The sequence below is a fragment of the Lepidochelys kempii genome, chromosome 16 (genome assembly GCF_965140265.1).
Source record: "Lepidochelys kempii isolate rLepKem1 chromosome 16, rLepKem1.hap2, whole genome shotgun sequence".
Classification (NCBI taxonomy): Eukaryota; Metazoa; Chordata; order Testudines; family Cheloniidae; genus Lepidochelys; species Lepidochelys kempii.
Window position 1 is genome coordinate 20,455,274 of NC_133271.1, and position 19,766 is coordinate 20,475,039.

Consider the following 19,766-nt stretch of genomic DNA (forward strand, 5'->3'; position numbering starts at 1 on the left):
CTGGACAGAATAAGAATCTAAAACTCCTTTGAGAACCAGGAGGAGGGACGCCGCTAACATGCTTGCAGGCCTATGGCGGCAATGGTGAGACACCCTGAACATCTTGCACCTATGCTAGCATTGGTCGCAAGTCCTGGTTGGGGTGTCATGATGTTCCGCCTTGGAACAGCACTAAGGAGAACTTCAAAATGTACTACCCCAGGTATCCCCAGGGCCACCCTGCTCCGTACAGGCAGGAAGAACTCTCCATTTTTCCACCCCCCACCCAATCCCATCCTCTTTCTGTCACCAGCATTCCTGATGACTGTCAGCTCAGGTCATGGCCCTTCAATTTTAATTTGGAAAGACATTTTGGAACATGCAGCTCACAAACAGTTCGGGTGTAAAAATCACCAAGCATGCATTTTGTGTGTGTGTATTTTTTTTAAAAATAGGAGTGATGTCCACATATGCAATGTGTGTTCGTTATGATGGGATCGAAGTGGATGATACGTACTGTGATGCCATGACCCGTCCCGAGCCTGTCCATGAGTTCTGTGCTGGAAGAGAATGCCAGCCAAGGTACTATATCAGTAAGGAGTTCTTCACGGGGCCATACATTTTGTCTTCCTTAGAATTATTTGGAGCTGGTGGGGATTCTCTTCTAGGTTCTGAGCAGTGATGGGCCAAGCCACCAGGTTCAGAACCTCCCCAAAGTTCCCGGGGTGTTTAGATCTGGGGTTTGGTTTGGGCTCATCTTTAATTACCAAGTCTATCTCCTGCCCAGGCCAGCACAACAAGGGGAAGAAGAACTCTTTGGGTCAGAGACAGATTCTTCACAGTGAGTTAGGTTGAAACATGCTTTATTGATCCTTGGATGTTTGCATTAGTCAGGAGCGGGACAAACCTCTTGCACCACAGGCCTTGCCCCTGTGGTGACATGGTGGATAGGCTGGGAAGTTAGAGCCTGTTGGAGCACTGCGTAAGGGCCTTGCCTGGCTGAGGGTGTAAGGGAAGGAGGCTTCCTGATCCCTCTTCCCCTCCTGCACCTTTCCCAGCAGTGACTTGCATGGCAGGACTCAACCTTGCTCCCAAACAACAGCTACTGTTGACGTAGAACCTAGACCATTTTCATTCTCCACTCTTGTAAGGGGAAGGGGAATCAGCCAACAAGTGTTACATTCCCAGAGCGTTGCTAGCATCAGCGATCATGCTAATGCTCACTGAGATGCATCAGCAACAGCGTTGGGTCTAAATGAGAACCCTGGGTTTGATCCCCCAAACTCTGGGACAGTTCAGACTCTGACCCAGTTCCTGAGATGAACTGCATGGTTCGGATCCGCCTCTGCAATGGAACCCCAAATCCAAAGATCTTTCCATTTTGGGGAAGTTGAGATACCAATCCAGATTCAAACTTTGTGGCTTAGGTCCATCTCTGATTGCATTTTTTAAAAGGTTTGTCCTTTTCAAGGTTCGCTAGAAACGCAAGTTATGGGTGGGATAGATCGGTGCCTGCCAAAGAGAAAAGGGCTAAACCAGGCAGGGAAAGAAACGTTACTTGTTGTACTTTGTACCAGGCGGCACAAAGTGAAAAGAAGCAAAACTGTGCGATGCATGTTCTGTAATAGTGCCTTGTTGCTGAAGTAACACAAAGCTAGGCTAGAGCCGTGTCAAGGGTCTGCATAAACCTGCAAACGCATGGAAAGGGGAAGTTTAGCATTTTGGCAAGGGGTGCCGGGTTTATTGTATTGGAAAGGTGTGTGTGTGTGTGTGTGTGTGTGTGTGTGTGTGTGTGTGTGTTTGGGAGTGTGCGGGTACACTCCCCTTTTCCAATGTGAAAATCTCTCTGGACCCAGGATATTGAGGCTGGCCACATTCACCCACCCCACTGTGCCCAAGTCTTGCTAAATGCTTTAGTGTCTCCTCTGAATGTAGGTGGCACTTTGATGTGTGCAATGACTTTTTAGAGCTGCCCCGCTCATGGCACCCAAATCCTTATTTGGAGCTTACGTCCAGAAGCAAACGTGTGGCCCCTGGAGTGTGTACCAAGCACAGCGACCTTTTTGCTCGGAGACGTCAATGCTCTAGATCCATATTGCTTGACCTTTTCAGGTTGGCCACCCTCAAAACCTTTTGCGACCCCATCTATATTTACTATAAAAGCCGGGGTAAAAATGTCTCTGTGTTATGCCTAGATAATTGCTTTGCGTGTGTGATTCAAGAGGTCGATTGAGAATTCTTGACCTTGAGGGATAACGGTGGGGGTGGGGGGAGAGGGGAAGGGGGAGAGTTTCGCAACACCATGAGACCTCTTGGTTGCCTTCGTGACCCCCTGCCCTGGGCATCGTGACCCATCAGCTGAAAACTGCTGCTCAAGAACCACTTCTTTCCCCCTCACTTTCCTAATGGGTTGATTTTTACATTCAAAACAAAGCTTGTTTCGTCATATATAGCTCTGTCTATAGCATCGTAACTGCACTATACTCACTGCTTGATACAGCCCTGTCTTATGCATGTGTTTATATAACCAATCAAACAGATTAGCTAAGCACTGACTTCTGATGTCAGTGGAATTAAACCTGGGGTAAATGTGGCACATTAGGCCTACTGTGGTTTTTGAACGCTGTAAGGGTACTCTCTGGTATTGGGTAAGGGAGCATGTAACCTAGGCAGCTCTTTTAAGTGTACCCCAGGGCAAAATAAGAGGGTTCAGTCCTTGGAGATTCTGTGGTATCCCCACCTCCTATTGACTTCCAGGGATAAATCCCAAAGCTTGTGATCAGTTTATTTCTCCCATTTTAGACATTTCTTTAAGTATTTTCTTTAAACTTGGGGTGATTATTGGTGCTTTTGAAGGCAAGGATATGACATCGATGCCGGATATAGGTGGGCAATGCACACGCTTCCCTTCACAGTCTAGACATGGATGCCTTGGTCAGCAACAGTAATGCATTTATCTTAAAACTTCTGAAGTGAATCTGCCAACTGTGTGGAAATGTGCTCTGGATGTATGTCCTTTTAGGGCTAGACTGAGACCACAAAGGTCATTTTCACATGGAACTATCTGGCTCTCTATCTCAGGGTTTTGTTCTGGAATCTGTTACGGTAGCGTCTGTGCATCTTACAGTTCATGTGAACTCAGGTCTCCAGGGTGAAATATTAGTAGATTGATGCACAGCAACACCTAATCCTACCTTGTATGGAGATATCTGAGTCGTTTACAGCCCCGTTGCAGAATGTGCCTATTGCAACAATCTCCGTACCAGATTTACCACTTACAGGGTCATTGACAGCTTTGAAGAACCATTGCTGAGCTCCGATAACCTTCACATAATACCGTTTTCCTAATCCAGTATTACGCTCACACCTCCTGCACATCTCCCATTCAGAATGTGAATACTCCAGTTAGAATCTCTCTCACTTCCTTGCAGGTGGGAGACGAGTAGCTGGAGTGAGTGTTCCCGCACCTGTGGGGAAGGATATCAGTTTCGCATCGTCCGATGCTGGAAGATGATCTCTCCTGGTTTCGACAGCTCTGTCTATAGCGATCTGTGCGAATCTGCTGATATTACCCGGCCGGACGAACGCAAAATCTGCAAGAACCCAGCATGTGGGCCTCAGTGGGAAATGTCTGAGTGGTCAGAGGTAAATTCCCAGAAGTGCTGGCAGCCCGTGGAGAGACAGCAGGCAGCAGTGGCTAGGCATCAGCCCCCACGTGATATACATGATTGCCAAGTTCTCCTTGCTTCCAGATCCCAAGATAAGGGGAGGCAGAGCTGAAAACTAAGATGCAAATCCACTGACTTCCACACAGACGCACATAAGCCAGGACTATCTTAGCATTGTTCTTAAAACCAACCCCTGGGGTGGCCCTGCTGGTGCTAGCAGTGGCAAGAGTATTCCCATGTGCCAGCCCCTAGTGTTTTAACTACTGTCTCCTAGACCTGCTCCCAGTGGTGTGCCAGCCTTCACATTTGAATGAGGCCATGATGCAAACAGGGTCTTTGGGTGGAGATGTTTCCACAGTGCCCCCCTGCACCTCACAGGACTTGGCTTGTGTAAATCCCCACAAGCTCCCTCTAGCTCGCCAATGGAGATGATTATGTCTCTCCTTGGCAAACCTCTAGCCAGAGATGGCCTCAGACCTGGTCTCCAGACCTCTGAACTTCTTGAACTCCGGGGAATTTGGGTCAAGCCTGAGAACATCTCTGCTCCTAGCCAGAGTTTTAGATTTTTGAGTCTGGTTCTTAAACAAGAGGACTTTTCTCCCACAGGAATCTTGTTCAACTGCACAGTGGCTAGGGGATATAAAAACATAAGAACGGCCATACTGGGTCAGACCAAAACCTTAGAACCTTAGCGTGACTGACACCTGTCTTTTCTTCATCTTTTCTGACCTTCCTGTGTGCTGACTAATGAAAAGGGTGGTGAGGTTTGGTTCTGCATTTGCTCATGCCACTCCCTGCCTGTCCTTTTCCACTAGGAGAACAGCTCCTGCAAATCCCGCTTCTTACCTGGCACAGTGAAATCTGAAAAACAATTGTGCCTAATACATTTCTGAGTGCCTGAAAAATATGTGTGGAGAGGAGGCTGCATCTCATAAACAATGATATTTTCTTAGAGCCATCTCTTCTTCCCATCAGATTTCACTGCACTAGGAGGAACATTAAATGTTCAGAATTCTTCTGTAAGCACATCGCTAAACCATTTGGAAAATATTTCTGTGATATGTCTAATGTGGAACAGTTATTCTCTCGTCTGAGTTTGTCAGTGTACATGTAAAAACCTTTGTGACATGGCAGAGGCATTTGGGAATGTTTTTAGCTGTGAAGTCGTTCTCAAGATGGGTCAGTCTCTAGGCTTCATAGATCCTTTTCTGTCTCCTCCAGTAGAGATCTTTTGAATCCATTTACAACCACTCCATCCTGCTGTGTGCCAGAGAATCTCTGCCAGCATTCCAGTATTTAACTTTCTAACATAAAACTCTTTAAATGATAAAACCAGGGTCCTTTCTTTGGGGGCCCAGGGACAGATTTTGATCTCAGGGTAAATCTGGAATAACTGCATTGACTTCAGTGGAGTTGTCATGGGTTTACACCCACGTAATAGAGATCGGGATCTAGAATGGGTTTTCAGTAAATGTGTAAAACACACGTGCAAGAGTGCAGTCATGCTCACACACGCTGATGGAAAACAATCCCTAACTCTTAAGGTTTTTCTTCACCTTTTAAATCTTGAAGTCACAGTACTGGTCCCTCTCCACAGGAGCGAGAAACAGCAAAGCCAAATTGCTCAAGGATGCTAAGGAAACACAGGAGTTTACCCTTCCAGTTCAGACAGCTGATCAGTGAGTCAGATATCCTGCCTTGCTCAGTGGCTGATAACTCATGTGTCAGAGGATGTCTAAGCAGCCCCATAACACAGCTGGACAATGATGCATTGCTGCATGTGGGGTGGGGAATAATTTCCTGCCTGACCTGGGGGCTGATTAGCTTGTGCCCTGAAGTATGAGTTTTGGCTTTCCTTAGGCATAGATACGTTATTGCTCACAAATTAATCCAGGCCCCTTTCTAAGCAAGAACAAGCACAAATCCAGGCCAAATTCTCTGCTGTTGCAAACTGGTCCAGCTCCACTGACTTCAATGGAGCTGTGCCAGTTTACGCCAGCAGATGATTTGACCTCTTTTCTCCCAGGAGACACTTGAAATGCCTCTTACTGATATTTTAAAGGCCATCTTTACACTGAATGCCAGTGGTAAGTAGGTTTTTCTCTGTAGTGGAAAGTCTGGTGGGCTCTTTCATTTTGTAGGATGTTTTGACTTTTCCAGTTTAATGGAGAAAGCTTCCTGAGCATGTTCTGACGTTGTAGTTTGACGGGCTTAGCAAACCGAAGTGGTGTGTGTTATAGAATTCTATCTACTTCTCCAGCATGTGTTGGGGACAGACTGCTGAGACGTCTCCCAGAGTAGCTCTTCTGAGCTAAAGGCCCTGCATTTTGTTCGGCAGACCCACAGGAACGGGAAGCTTCCATTGTGTTTCTAGTGCGTTTTATATTTGATGGCACTGCGATAAATGCTCTTACCTGCACGACCCCCTTGACATCAATGGCTCCAGATGGAAGTGTGAGTGCACAGCCTCTCCGAAAATCAGGCCCAAAGCATCCCCACTGGGCGCCTAGAAAATGGAGCCGCTTGCACCCTGTGGCCACTTTTGGAAAATGTCGGCCTTCAAGCCAAATCTCGCTCTCCGCTACATGTACATTAATAGGAAGGGAGCCGCATGAGTATGTATGGGATGGGGTTGCACTGATGGAACTGAGAGCAGAACTGGCCACTCTGAGTGGGAGAAGGATATTAAGACTGGGCAGAGGGAGGTCTTTTAGTGCATTCTTTGCTGGTCCTCCTGAACAAGAGCAAAGTGCTTCCCTGAACTGTAGCCAGCTAGTGGACTGGATGGCTGGCCGTGCCCTCTAACCCAAACACCTTGCCCCCTTGAAGATATTTTGCACGGGGCCAGTAAGTTAGGTGCATAGCTGTCTGAGAGCTCCCAAGTGCTCTGGAGCGTATGTGTGTACTGTGGAGAGGAGATGGGCCACTCCCAGCCCTGCCTGTGCTTAGCACGAAGGCAAGATGTAACCCTTCCTGTGCATTCAAACTTGTCTGCCCATGCAGCCCAGGGCTGGTTTTGCCATCTAATATTTTACAAGCAGAATAATACAAATGTTTTCCCTGCATTTTTAGAAAGTTTCATGTTAAGAAATTAAAAAAGGCCAACATAAATCACACCTTAAACCAGATGCTTTGGCTGCTGCCTCGGCCGTGTGTGCCCCATCCCTGTCAGGAGGGCGAGAGCAGAAACCAGCTGCGTTGCATGGCCGGGGCTGTCCATGGACTCTGCTGACCCAGTCCCGTTTCATTCTGTGCCCCACTAGTGTTCGGCCAGGTGTGGCGAGAGGAGCGTGGTGACCAGGGACATCCGGTGCTCGGAAGATGAGAAGCTGTGTGATATGAACACCAAGCCGCCGGCTGAGAAGAACTGCACTGGGCCCCCCTGTGACCGGCAATGGACCGTGTCTGACTGGGGACCGGTGAGTGACCTCTGCGGGGGGAGGGTTGGGAAGGAAAGGAACAGTGGATCTTAGTTCGTTGTTCATATTAGCTGTTTGTGAGCAGTTTGAGGGGAGAAGGAGACCATTGTAGGCCAGGCTCTATTATGTCATTTACAGTTCACAGGCCAAATTCTGCTTTCAGCTGCGCAGCCAACCCCAGTGACCTCTGTGAAGCTACGTGGGGACAGAGTTTGGTTCAGACAGGGCAATGGGGAGAGTTTCCCCTTCCCGCCCCTAATATCCTGACAAGAGTTGTGAGGTCTAATGGTTACAACAGGAGAGCAGGAATCTGGACCCCCGGGGTCTATAACCAGTGCAGTCAGTGACCTTCTAGGCAACCTTGGGCTAGTAATCAGTGGCCTGACAGCAGGGATACAGCTTTCCTTCTGTGCCCATTTCCCGGATGGCAGGATGGCTTAGTAACACTTTGCATTTGCCATCTAGGGCCCCAAAGCACTTTACAAGGGCTCAGGCATCATTAGCTACATTTTACAGATGAGGAACCTGAGGTACATGGTGGCAAAGTGATGAGCTGTGAGCAAAGCAGAACAAAAGCCCTGCTCTCCTGATTCCCAATCCTCTCCTCTAACCACTAGACTATGCTGCTGCTCAGCAGCAGTACGCTGCCAGTGTAATCCTTTCCTCACCTGCGTGCTGGGAGGATTAATGTCATGAGGATGGTAAGGCACTCAGCACTGGAAATGCTTCCCCTGCTGCCACCTTTCTGGCTGGGGAGGGCAGGGTACAAGCATTCAGAATCCATCAGTGATGGAGGAGTCCCTTGTAAACCTCTCCACCCAATGGCTGAGCATCCTTTCCCTTGAAGTGCTCCTCCTAGCCCAGCATGCCCCGAGAGAGAGTGAAGGGAGGAGATGGGGGGACACCCAGTGTTTTAATGGCTTGGAGAGCAGCAGCGAGCCTGAGAAGAACAGTCCCTCCCCGTTTGGTAGCACACACTGAAATTATGTGAGTGGTGCAACTCCAAATACAGCCGTGTCCCATGCAGCAAGAAGTAGTGAATCAGGGCAGTAAAATTCCCGAATGCTGAGAAGCAGCGTCTCCAGCATTAACAAAGAAAAGAGCAGAGAGCTCCGAAACCCAAATGCTCCTTTTGTGTCAGGGTCTGTGAATTAGTGGGGCTGCAGCAAATATTCTTGCCATCTGAAAACTCTCAGTTAAGCTGACCTGGCACGGCTTCCCACTGTATGGAGATTACATTGAACTTGTTATAGTTCGGAGATCTGGGCTTGGCAGGGACATGCAGGCTTCCAGGAACACCCTCATCTCCAACGTGAGCAAAATACTGGCGGTAGAGTTCTTGCACCATCTTCTGTGAACCAGTCCATTAAAGGGAGATGGAGTGTGTGAAGGGAGGTGATTACGGCTGTCATCACAGTCCTGGGCTTGGGGGAGGAAAGGCTGCCAGCTCAAATTTTGCAATCCACAAATGATTTGTTTTGCCCTCGGGCCCTCCTGGTCTGGAAGGAGAGACCCCAGGAGTCCTGTGTGGAAGCGCAGGTCCCAAGGCCAACAGACTGGCCCACATTCCCAGCCTCTTCCTGCCTTTGTTAGGTCCATGTGGCTGAACGATTTCCAGGTCTGTTGAGGCCCTTATTTACAACGCTTCCCACTAACTGCAACTACACTGACACCTGCTGTTATCGGCTGCTGTTCAGAGGATGAGAGGCAGCCAGTGGGCTTAGAGCCACTGCGGGGTGGGTGGAAAACTCTATCCATCTCCCTGTCCCGCAGCGTCTTGCTTGAATAAACAGCTGAGCAGCTCTGTTCCAAAAAACAAAGGAATTTATGAGCCCTTTATGTGGCTCTTGTGCAGACTCACTCCTAGAGGGGGCAGGGTCCGCCAAGGGAAGCGGGAGAGTGCTCAGCCAGGCTGTTCCTCACAGCACTTCCTTGGGTGGGAGTGAATGGCAGACGGTTTGGCCTGCCCCTGAGATGTGCCAAAGCTGGAAGGACGAGCAGTCGCCGCACAAGGTATTTTTTTCCTCTGCCGGCTCAAATGTACAAAACTAGCAAACCGCACATGAAAACCAAACCCCTGCAGAAGCTGATCCGAGTGATTTTTGTCATGGAAACCCCTTGACAATGAATAGGGGACCTTCACTTCATCCTGCCTTTACTTTGGCATCCTCCCTTCCCTGAACATGCAGCAAACAAGAGCTAGGTAAACGATTATTCAGTGACGCCAGCCTTCTTTCTTTGCAAACTTTGCAGACTTTGGTCCAAATTCTAACCTCTATTCCACAAGGGCCCTCCCATTGACCTACGTAACTGAGAGCAGAACTCAGCCCTGGGAGCTGAACGGGTGTGTGTTATTCAGCGTGGTTCAGTTTGGGCAAACCTATTTCAGCCTATGGGTTGCTCAAAAATTCTGTGTCCCTGAATAAGCTGTTCACTCTGTGTGATTGGCTGGTACCGAAGTCACCTGGTGCAGTTTCTGCTCTCCAGTTAGTTGACACTGAAACCCGCTCAGTCCTTTGCAGATGGCGGTGCGGATGCTCCAGATGTGAAATTTTATGTGGACAGGCATTTGTGCAAGTGGCAGTGAAGTGGCCTCATTCTTCTGACCAAAAACTAGCTCACAGTGGAGGTCAATCAAAGGGCTTGCAGATAGCAGCAAAGAGAATTCACCATTTTCAGTACCCTTTTGGGGGGTGGTATTCACCCTAGTACTATTCAGTCAGGTGGTCAAGTGACAGAGAGATGCTTTGTAGTAATAATCTCCAGTTCTTTCTCCCCAGAATGATTGCCCTTTAAGAGCAGTGGCGAGCAGCGTCTATCTTACATGGTTTGGTCTGTCGTATATAGGCAAGCTAGCTGTGCTCTTACACTCTCTCTGTCTCGGTTGTGTCTGAGTGAGTGAGAACCTGTCAAGCTCCGAGCTCAGATCTATTGTTTGGTTCCACTGCAACTCTAAGTAAAAGACGAATTCATTCGGGAGGGTTTTGGAAGGAGAGGAGCATCTTTGCTGCTGTTATTTTAGACTGTTCTCTTCCTCGGCGTGAGTGCAAAGGGAGTGTGTCCCTATCTACACTCAGGCTGGTCTGTTCGTGAGATTGACCGGAGGAAGTGATGTGGTGACCATAGCTGAAATGATGTGGAGTGTGAGAGAGACCAAGCAATAGACCAGGTTTCCCATCCCGATGGTTGAGAGCTCCTGGGTGTCTTACAACTCGTAGATCAATGGTCATTTCAGGGAAGTGGTTTGCTTGCTTAATCAGTAGATCCAGGGGCAGTAGGGTGACTATTTAAGTGACACAGACTCATCACCTCCCCACCTGGCAGCCAACATATCTTCCTCTGCTCAGTCTTACACTGGTGAGGCTCTTAGTTGGGAGATCGCTCATTCCACATGAGGCCTCCCCAGCACATAAGCAGGAATCTCCAGTGTACAAGTGCAGAAAAGCATGGCCCTCTTTTGAGTTTACAGTCAGTTGGGTGTGCAAAAGTGGATGTGCAAACTTGGAGCATGGCTTGTAGCTAGCTGAAAATTTGATTCACAGATTCAAGGCTCATTGTGCCTGTTTTTGCTTTCTCTCCGCTCCAGACCTTTCCATAGCTTTGATGTGATTTTTCCAGTTAAGTTAGGGGGTCTACTGCTGAGACGTCTGCCACCTCCATGCACAAGTGAAGCCCATTGTTAAAACTGGAGGTGGTCCCGCTGCAAAGTTCTGATTCAGATCTGGAACCAGCACCAAACTTCCTCTTAGTTTAGGAGTGGTTTGATGCAGGCTTAGGTTAAAGAACATCTCTAAGGATCACACCCTTGTTTTGCCGGTTGCAGCACAGAGGTCTCCCCATGCAGATGGATCCGATCGTGAAATTCCCTGCTCGGTTCTTCCTCAGGCAAAGTTCCCTGTGATTTGACTGTTAGAGGACTTTAGCATTTACCATCCTGTGCATGAAGGTGACAGGGTCTCTTAGCCTTGGGTATAATCTTTGCTTGACATTGCCAAAGTTCATGCGATTCAAAACAACCCTCCACCCTATCCCCCAGAAAAAAAACTTTCTTAAAAAAAAGGTACTGTGTGTTTGTTCCCGAGCTATTTTTACATGGATTTTGATTCATTGGCATTGTCTAAAAATAAGTGGTCTCCATGGCGATGGGCTACACTGTGAGATGTAGCGCATCTCCTTAAAGAACCGCAACAAAAGCACATGGGAACGCTCGGTGTTTAAAATATAGCTCAAGACAATACCTGTTGGGGGGGGGGTTCCTTTTATTTAAATCCAGGGGCTATATTTATAACCATTTACCTTATTTTTCATGGTCTCTTTGAAAGCTGCCACCTGTTTCCTCTAATGCAGGCAAAACGCTGGGCTTTCTCTATGCCCCTTATATCCTCTCCTCTGCCAGTGAGACTTGAGTTTAGGGGTGACCAAACTCCATTTGCCAGGGATGCATTGGCAACCAGGTCCCTCATTTTGTGCCGTAGTCTGCCTTGCTTCCTGACTAGTCCCATTGTGTGCTGCTCTGTGAGCATGGGTGGCAAGGGCCAGCCCATCATGGTCATATGCCATCAATGTCCTTACGTTTAAAAATAAATGGCTACCACCATCATATATGGGGGCCCCTAACTCGGGGGCATATGTTGTTTCTTGGCTGAGATCACCAGCAATCAATGCAGGGGATTGGTTTTGTAAGGAAGGATGGTCTTGTGGTTAAGGCTCTGGGTCCAATAGCTGGCTCTGCCACAGACCCCCTGTGTGACCATGGGCAAGTCACCTAATCTCTTTGGCCAAGATGTTGTGATTTTTTTTGTTTGTTTTGGGTGCCCATCTTGTGACCTTAAAGGGTCACTGACTTTCAAAACGTGCTGGGGGGAACAAAGACCACAGCAATTTGTGAGGCTTAGTAAAATTCCAGGCTTGGGTCAGTTCCTAGTTAGCCTGGGGTAACTCATTCCATATTGTTAAGCGCTGCCCATAATGCAGCTGAGTTTGCCCAGTCAAAAACACACACACATGGTCCCCGCCCCAAGGGACTTACACCTGAAGTCAGATTGAGACACACAGGAATCCCACCCATTCCGCTATGGCCCCGTCACGATGAGGGTCTCATGGAGGGCTTCCCAACAGCCATGTGTTTGAAGAAGGGACTGGGGAGGCATGGGGCTGCTCGCAGGAATGTGGGGGTGTTTGTACCCTCCCATTACTCACCAGCACCTCTCTGCTCTTTTTGTTTCAGTGCAGTGGCAGCTGCGGGCAGGGGAGGATGATCAGGCACGTGTACTGTAAAACCAGCGATGGCCGTGTGGTGCCGGAGTCCCAGTGCAACCTGGAGACCAAGCCGCTTGCTATCCACCCCTGCGGGGACAAGAACTGCCCTTCCCATTGGCTGGCACAGGACTGGGAAAGGGTAAGAGCCAACCCGCCTCGAGATTTGCCTGTTCCAACCGATGGATGCGGCCGTCCCATTCATATGAGGGAATGAGCCTCAGGAGGGAGGGTGCTGAAGGGGGTCTTGACTCCTGGGTCTGTTCCCCACTTTGACTTGCTATGAATTATGTCCCCTGTCTGGGCCTCAGGCTCCCCAAAAGGGGATAATGCTAGAGCTCTCAAGTGCCTCATTGCTAGGACTTTGGGAGGGCACTGGTGTGACCCCCTGCTCCCCTGTGGTGTTGGCAGTGGGTGGTGGAGGGCCTGCGTGGGATCCTGGACAGACTGGTGGCCATTTGGGGGTATTTTCCTTGTGGCTGTGGGGAATATGCCTGTGGAGCAGCACAAGGAGAACTCGGTCCCTTGGAGGCCAGGAGTGAGACCAGCCCAAGCTTTTCTGCCTGAGGTCACACTACATTGGGCGTCTCTCCGACGCTTCATTTTGGGCTCTCTCTCTGTCTGGCTTCCGTCCTTGGCAGTGCAACACCACGTGCGGCCGGGGCGTGAAGAAGAGGATCGTGCTGTGCCTGGAGATTGTCAACGGGAAAATCAAAACACGGAGCCCCACAGACTGTGACGTCACCAAGAAACCCATAGAAGAAACCACCTGCTTTGAGCGTCCTTGTTTCAAGTGGTACACGACTCCCTGGTCTGAGGTAAGGTGCAGCCTGTAGGAACTGGGATTGCTGAGGTCTAGGGTGTGTTCTGGGGCAGCAGGTGCTCTGATTAGAGCAGGGGACTAATAGATGGGAGGCAGCAGCATCCTGGTGAGAAGTAGGAGAGTCCAGTGGACAGGGCACCAGATTATGAGTCAAGAGACCTGGGTTCTGTTCCTGCCTCTTCTGCCTTAGCTTAGGCAGGTTATTTCCCCATTCTGTGCCTCAGTTTCCCTATCAGTAAAATGAGGACAATGGTACTTGTGCACCTTTGTAAAGTGCCATGAGCTCTGCAGCTGGGAAGCAGTAGCCGAGCTCTTAGTAACATCATTCCTAATGGGCACTCTGGTGGGAAACCTCAGCAGAGCCCAGCGGCTTTCCTGACCGGGGGAAGAGGCGATCGTTTCCTCCACCGATGTGGCCCTTCCTGTGCAGCGAGCATGGAAACTGCTGTTTCTGGAGTGCTAAAATGTTTTCAAATGCTCACTCTGCTGATGGCCCAGTGGGTTTGATCACATGGCTGTTATGTTCATAGGATGCCAATCTCCAGGGCTGTCAATCTGGAGCCTTTCATGGGTGCTACATCCACCCTCTCTGTAAAGATGTGGGGGTGAGGGGAGTCCCATTCCTTTGCAAGACTGTTTAATATGTGCACTGTGAATGAGTGACACCTCATCAACACAGCAATCCTTGGAAAACTCGCCCCCCTCTCCCAGCCCTACCCCCACTACGAAAGAGCCAGATCCTTTCCCTGCTCTGTCTGGCACAGCGAAGCCTGCACACTAGATGTAAATGCCCTTAGGAAGACGGCGCACAAAATGAACTGTTCCAGTTTAGCTCACATGGCACAGCCAGCGATGGATCAGCCAGCGAGGTGTGGTGCGCTTGCCAAGAGCTGATTAGGAGTTGGCTACTGGTGCCAAGGCAGCCTTTTGTTGTCTGAGCAGCTCGGGGCAGAGTGCCGGCCCTGCCAGGATAGAATCACAGAATCCTAGAAGATCTGGGTTGGAAGGGACCTCAGGAGATCATCTAGTCCAACCCCCTGCTCAGAGCAGGACTGATCCCCAACTAAATCATAATCAGTACTTGCTGTGCTTTTGGAGAACAGCAGTGAAAGGAAGTGTTTGGGTTTGGGTTGTTTTATTTTTGCAATCGCTTGTAGGAGTCTGGCTTAGTCTGCAGGGGCAGCCGCAGTAATTGTGTAATGGGATGGGGGGGGGGGCTGTGAGAGGGAGGGGGGAGATATTGGCAGCGAGTGGGGCTAGGAGAATTGGGGTCAGCACAGGGTGCTGGGAGCAGGAAAACACTTCCCGGTGTGTGCTCTGCCGATGGATCAGTGGAATAGGCAAAGATTTCCCTGTGTGGAAGTGGGGAAAGCATTGCTGGTTTTGCTTGCCGTGTTGCAGTCATGCTGGTCCCAGGAGATGAGAGAGAGAAGGTGGGGTGAGGTAATCTCTCTAACTGGACCAACTTCTGTTGGCGGAAGGAGCGAGCTTTTGAGCTTCACAGAGAGAGCGTGGCCCTTCCACGACTGGACATTGGTCCAATAAAAGATACGATCTCACCCACCTTATCTCTTTGTCGATAGTTTTGGGGCAGTTCCCAGTGGGGAGCTATCTGCGTCCCCATGTCGCTACTGCTAGTATGAATTCCCCCTTGCCTCTCTGCAAAGCGAGGGCACGGCCTGAATGGTGCATAGAGGAGGAGCTGATCTCTCTGCCTAAAGATGGTCCTTGCAGAGCTGGCTTGAGGCACATTGGTAGGGGGTCACTGCTGAGAAGCTTTGCCCTGCTACGGCCTGTCCTGTGGTGAATGAGGGTGCACCCGTCACCGGGGCTATTTCTGGGGCATGACACGTACAAAATCCCTAAATATATCCCAGGGAATCGTGTAACAAGTCAACTCCCTAACTGCGTGACAACTCAACACTGGACCGGACTCTGGTTCCGACTGCGTGACAGGGGCAGCTGTAGGGAAACTCTTGTCTAGCAGTCAGTGGCCGGAATCCAGACCCCAAAAGCTGGGTCTGGTTCCTGGCCCAATTGCTGCCCATGAGCCTCTGTCCTGCCTCGCAAGATGTGTTTTGTCATTATCATTATTTACACAGCACAGTAGGTGTGTGCCGTGCTTCAAAGGCAAATCAATAATCACAGGTCCCTATCATTATACTAGAGCCCTTTCCTTCTGCGGTCCAGACAGCTTGCTGAGTTTAGTTTTTAAAACCAGTCATTGGTGTAGTCTGGAATCAATACAGCAGCCCCCACTGCAGTTCCAGCGTGACAATGCATCCGAACGTCAGTAAACAGAGACAGGCTGTACTCAGGGTGGCATTGGCTTTGCAACATCTGCACTAGGCACACTGAGCGGCGGGCGCTGTTTCGTCTGAAAGCCCCCAAAAAACTAAGGGGCTGGGACGTTGGGGCTGGATGTCACCCAGCATGCTAAGCGGCTCCCCTTGGCTACACCAGCCCCAGGAGTGAAACTCACCCCGTGTGGAGGGTCAAAGCAAGGCCTAGATGCTGCCGATGTGGGACATGAGTGGTGCCTGGCTCTGCGTGGCGGGGGGATGTCCATGCTGTGCTGAGGGAAGTCGGGAAGGTTTTTGGATTGGTTTTGCAGCCACCAAAGGTTTGATTCAAAAGGAAACTGTTTCACCGTGACGGGGTTACTTGATTCTATCTGAAAGAGGAGCAATGAGTCTCTGTGCACCCCAAAACCAGGGCTCGTCAGTTTCTAGTCGAGGATTTCTGTGCACAGCCCTCGGAGGCCTGCTGCCTCTGCCAACAATATCTCTGTCTCGCTCTGTTCACCAGTGCACCAAAACCTGCGGCGTTGGCGTGAGAATGCGAGATGTGAAGTGCTACCAGGGCACAGATATTGTTCGTGGCTGTGACCCGCTTGTGAAGCCTGTTGGTAAACAAACCTGTGACCTGCAGCCCTGCCCTACTGAGCCACCAGGTGAGGAGAAAGAATCCAGATCGTCTTGCCAAGACACGGTTTGGGGCTGTGTTTTCAGTGCAAGCCAATAAGGAACAGGAGCTAGACTAAGGCCTTGTCTACATGGGAAAGTTTTACCATTTATACAGACTATACCTATATACAAGCTAAACCCATATGGTTACACAGGTATAGTTATACCGGTATAACCCCTGTGGAGACAGTCTGCTATAGGAGTGGCTTGTATCGGTTCGCGTATGTTGTGTGGGAAGGGACTTAAGCTAAATGGGAATAAGCCATTTTCACACTACTACTTCTCAGGTGCATTGATCCTCCAAGGTGCTGAACACCCTCCACTCCACTCCTGCGGCACGTTTTGTAAGAGCAGAAATCTGGCCAACATGTTACTTCCCCTCATTGTTACACAGCGCTCGGTGCACTTGTTGTATGCCTCGTAGCTGCCCTCCACCCCAGAGATGGCTGCTTTTCAGTGGCACTGTATGTGTATTGTTTGCACAGTGATTGGAGACCTATGCATGTATCTTTATTCATGAGGAACGCTAACTACTGTGCAATAAGATGCAGCAGAAACAGTTTGGCTTTTTGGGCAGAGCACAGGACTGGGACTTGGCTCTGCACCGGGCTGCTGGGTGACGTTGGGCAAGTCACGGCAACTCTCTGTGCCTCAGTTTCCCTATCTGTAAAATGTGGCTAAATGACACTGACCTTTGGAAAGTGCTTTGAAATTTACTGACAAATGGCGCTGCCTATAGGGTTTTTCTGGCTTTATTAATTTAATTTTGGGGGGGGGGGCTCGTTTTAGCTATTTTTGAGTGTACTGTAGATAGCCTTTAAACAAACTGCACTGGGAAAGGGGTGAGGTCAACAAAAGCCGAGTCACCGTTTCCAGTAGTTTTCAGGTGTTTATTGGTTAAATACCAGTTTCATTTTTTCGTAGCCGGGGTGTTTTATAGAGGGTTATCAGTTAAATCAGAAGCCCAAGCTATATATGAGTAGTATTATTATATTGTATTTTTTCCAACTGAAAAAAAAATCTGCATTCAGCCCAGCAAACACGTAATGGTGGCAGGTGCCATCAGTGTCCGGATGAGCTGGCCTCACACATGCTATTCCTGCAGATGGCCATGTTACGGTAAGGGGTGTCTTTCAGGGGAATAAAACTCTGGCCTGAAGACAAAAGCTATCTGTGCACAAGCTAACTCTTGGTAGCGCGCTTCTCTGTGAATTCCCACTAATGTTCGAGTAAGTTTCAGCTGTGCCATTATTTTAATGATTTTGGTCTCCTAATGTACTGGGGGATTTGTAACTATCTCATTATCTGAGTGCAGTCTGGTGGTTCAAAGAAACCGGGAGCGTTAGTGAGCATGTAGTTCTAATTCACTAATAGGATTTGGGAATAAGAATAGTCCTGCAGATAAAGCACACACCTGGAAGTCATATTTGGGTTCTGTGCCTGACTCTGCCATGGACTTGCCGTGTGACCACTGGTAATCCATCTCCCCCATCTGTCACCCGGGGAAAGTGATGCCTGCTCGCTGTCATGAGGTTTGTAAGGTGCTTAGTGACCCTGGGACAGAAGGCAGCATGGAGGGGCAAAGTATTGCTAAAAAACCCAGCAATTAGGTGGGATGCTTGTGCACCAGCAAGTCCTTCCGGCCGTCTAAGTGATGGGTCCTGGCTCCGCTCAGCAGCCTCATTGTAGGAGGAAGGTTTCCCATTCTTTTGTCCACTCTTCCACCTGCTCCAAGATTCCCCACAGCTCCCTTTATTGAGAGCGAATGTGAGCTGCACCCTGATGGAATTGGATCGGGCCTCCTCCTGCTGTTCAGCTGGTCACTCACTCTGGGTTTTTACCATCATACTGCTGCACTCCTGATCATTTCAAATGTGTATTTTGACACATACATTACTGTCTTTATGTGACGTGTCTGTACTGCGCCGGGCACAGTGGGGTCTTGGTGGCAGAGCAATAAAACCTCCAAGGAGGCAAGGAGTTAAACAGCGTGGGAAGAGATGAGCTAATAACATAGACTGTAACTTTTTTCATACTGTTGCCTTCTGACCTCACTCATCTGAGGGTCAATATGTGTTTCTCTTCTCTAGATGACAGCTGTCAGGACCAAGCTGGAACGAACTGTGCTTTGGCAATCAAAGTGAATCTCTGCAGCCACTGGTATTACAGCAAAGCCTGCTGCAGGTCCTGCAGGGCTCCCCACTCCTAGTGGAAAGATTAGCCTAATGACTTCAGCACTTGGAGACAGAAGGAATTAAGGGTAGACTCATTTTGAGCATCCAGCATTTGGCAGGGGACGTAACATACACCAGGTTGATGCTCCCGGGTTTGATTTAACCACTTATCGATAGCTCATCATACTGGCATTAGTAAGAGTTAAGTGTGCCGCAAACTTGCGGGAAGGATGTTTTCTTCCACCACTGCAAAACGGCTATTCTGATTCCTCATAACGGAGGGAAAGGGCACCAACATTTTGTTTCGAAGCTGGCATGAAAGCTTCGTTACTACTGTACATTGGTAGCATGTGATTATCAAAAGCTGTACATAGAATCTTGTATATTTGATTCACTCTTAATTCCAAACAGTCACTTGTTTTAAAAGGTCTTTTCTTTGTTTTCTGCACGAGTTTCAAATTGAGAACGTCAATGTGTCAACCATGTGAAATTAAAGCACCATCATGTTTGCCTTAGCAGAGGATCCAGTAACCTGCTTTCTAGCCTTAATTTCCTTTATGTTTGGGAGCTGAATTTCATTCCCTAAATGAGCACAAGCCAAAGCCTTTTGTAATATGTAGGTGTATACTTTTTCAGAGAATTTTATCTTATAATCAAACTTTAGTTTCATAGGCCTTATAAAAATCATAATGCTGACATATTGTATATAATAATGAAACATAACTGCACTTTATATCACAAAAAAGACGTGCTCTTTTTAATATATTTGTTTACAAACAGTGAACTTTATCCCTATAATCATTAATTTGTACTCGTATGTATATTTTAATAAAATTGTCATATTTATGGTGGTATCTAGTTTTATTCTTGAATTTTTAGCATGTGTCGGTCCCTGGATATTGGCGCTGAAGAAGAGGTATTGGATAGGTGTCACTGTAAATGTAGGGCCTGATCCTGTAAACAAGCATCAAACTTACTTTACTATGGGAGTAGACCTATTGAAGTCAATGGGATGTAAACTCTTCGGGGCAGGGACTGTCTTTTTGTCCTCTGTTCACACAGCACCATGCCATGACTGGAACTCCTAGCCGTTATGGTAAATACAACTAAGAAGTAATAATCATACGACTCTGGATAAGTCGCCTCCATGGCGCATCTTCCAGGACTAGGGCAGTACTTTGTACCTAACTCACTGAATAAATGAAGGGCATGATTTTATGAATAGCTTCTGTCACTTCTTGCCAGCCATAAATTTGCAAAGAGAAATGTTTGATAAGCTATAGGAATAGGGCAGGGTTTCCAAAATAGCTGTGTGTTGGCTTAACTTTGCTTCCATTGCCACCAATGGCAAAGACTCCCACTGACATCGACAGGGAGCAGAGGGGGCCAATCCGGAGCACTTCTGGAAAAATCCCTCCTCTAGGAGACAACGTGATTAACACAAGGCAACGTGATTCCAAACGCCACCAATAAAAAAAAGC

The 19,766-nt window shown here is 48.6% G+C and overlaps 1 protein-coding gene across 1 annotated transcript in view; it reads left to right on the forward strand.

The window, feature by feature from the left end:
* Positions 1–18,998, forward strand: part of ADAMTSL2 (ADAMTS like 2) — a 46,615-nt gene extending 27,617 nt beyond the window's left edge. The window contains exons 12-17 of the mRNA XM_073313969.1: positions 3,411–3,624; positions 6,911–7,066; positions 12,294–12,464; positions 12,964–13,140; positions 15,954–16,098; positions 18,202–18,998. Of these exons, the coding sequence (XP_073170070.1) occupies positions 3,411–3,624; positions 6,911–7,066; positions 12,294–12,464; positions 12,964–13,140; positions 15,954–16,098; positions 18,202–18,320 (982 nt within the window). The 3' untranslated portion in view covers positions 18,321–18,998. The remainder of the gene's footprint in view (positions 1–3,410; positions 3,625–6,910; positions 7,067–12,293; positions 12,465–12,963; positions 13,141–15,953; positions 16,099–18,201) is intronic.
* Positions 18,999–19,766: the final 768 nt, after the last annotated feature.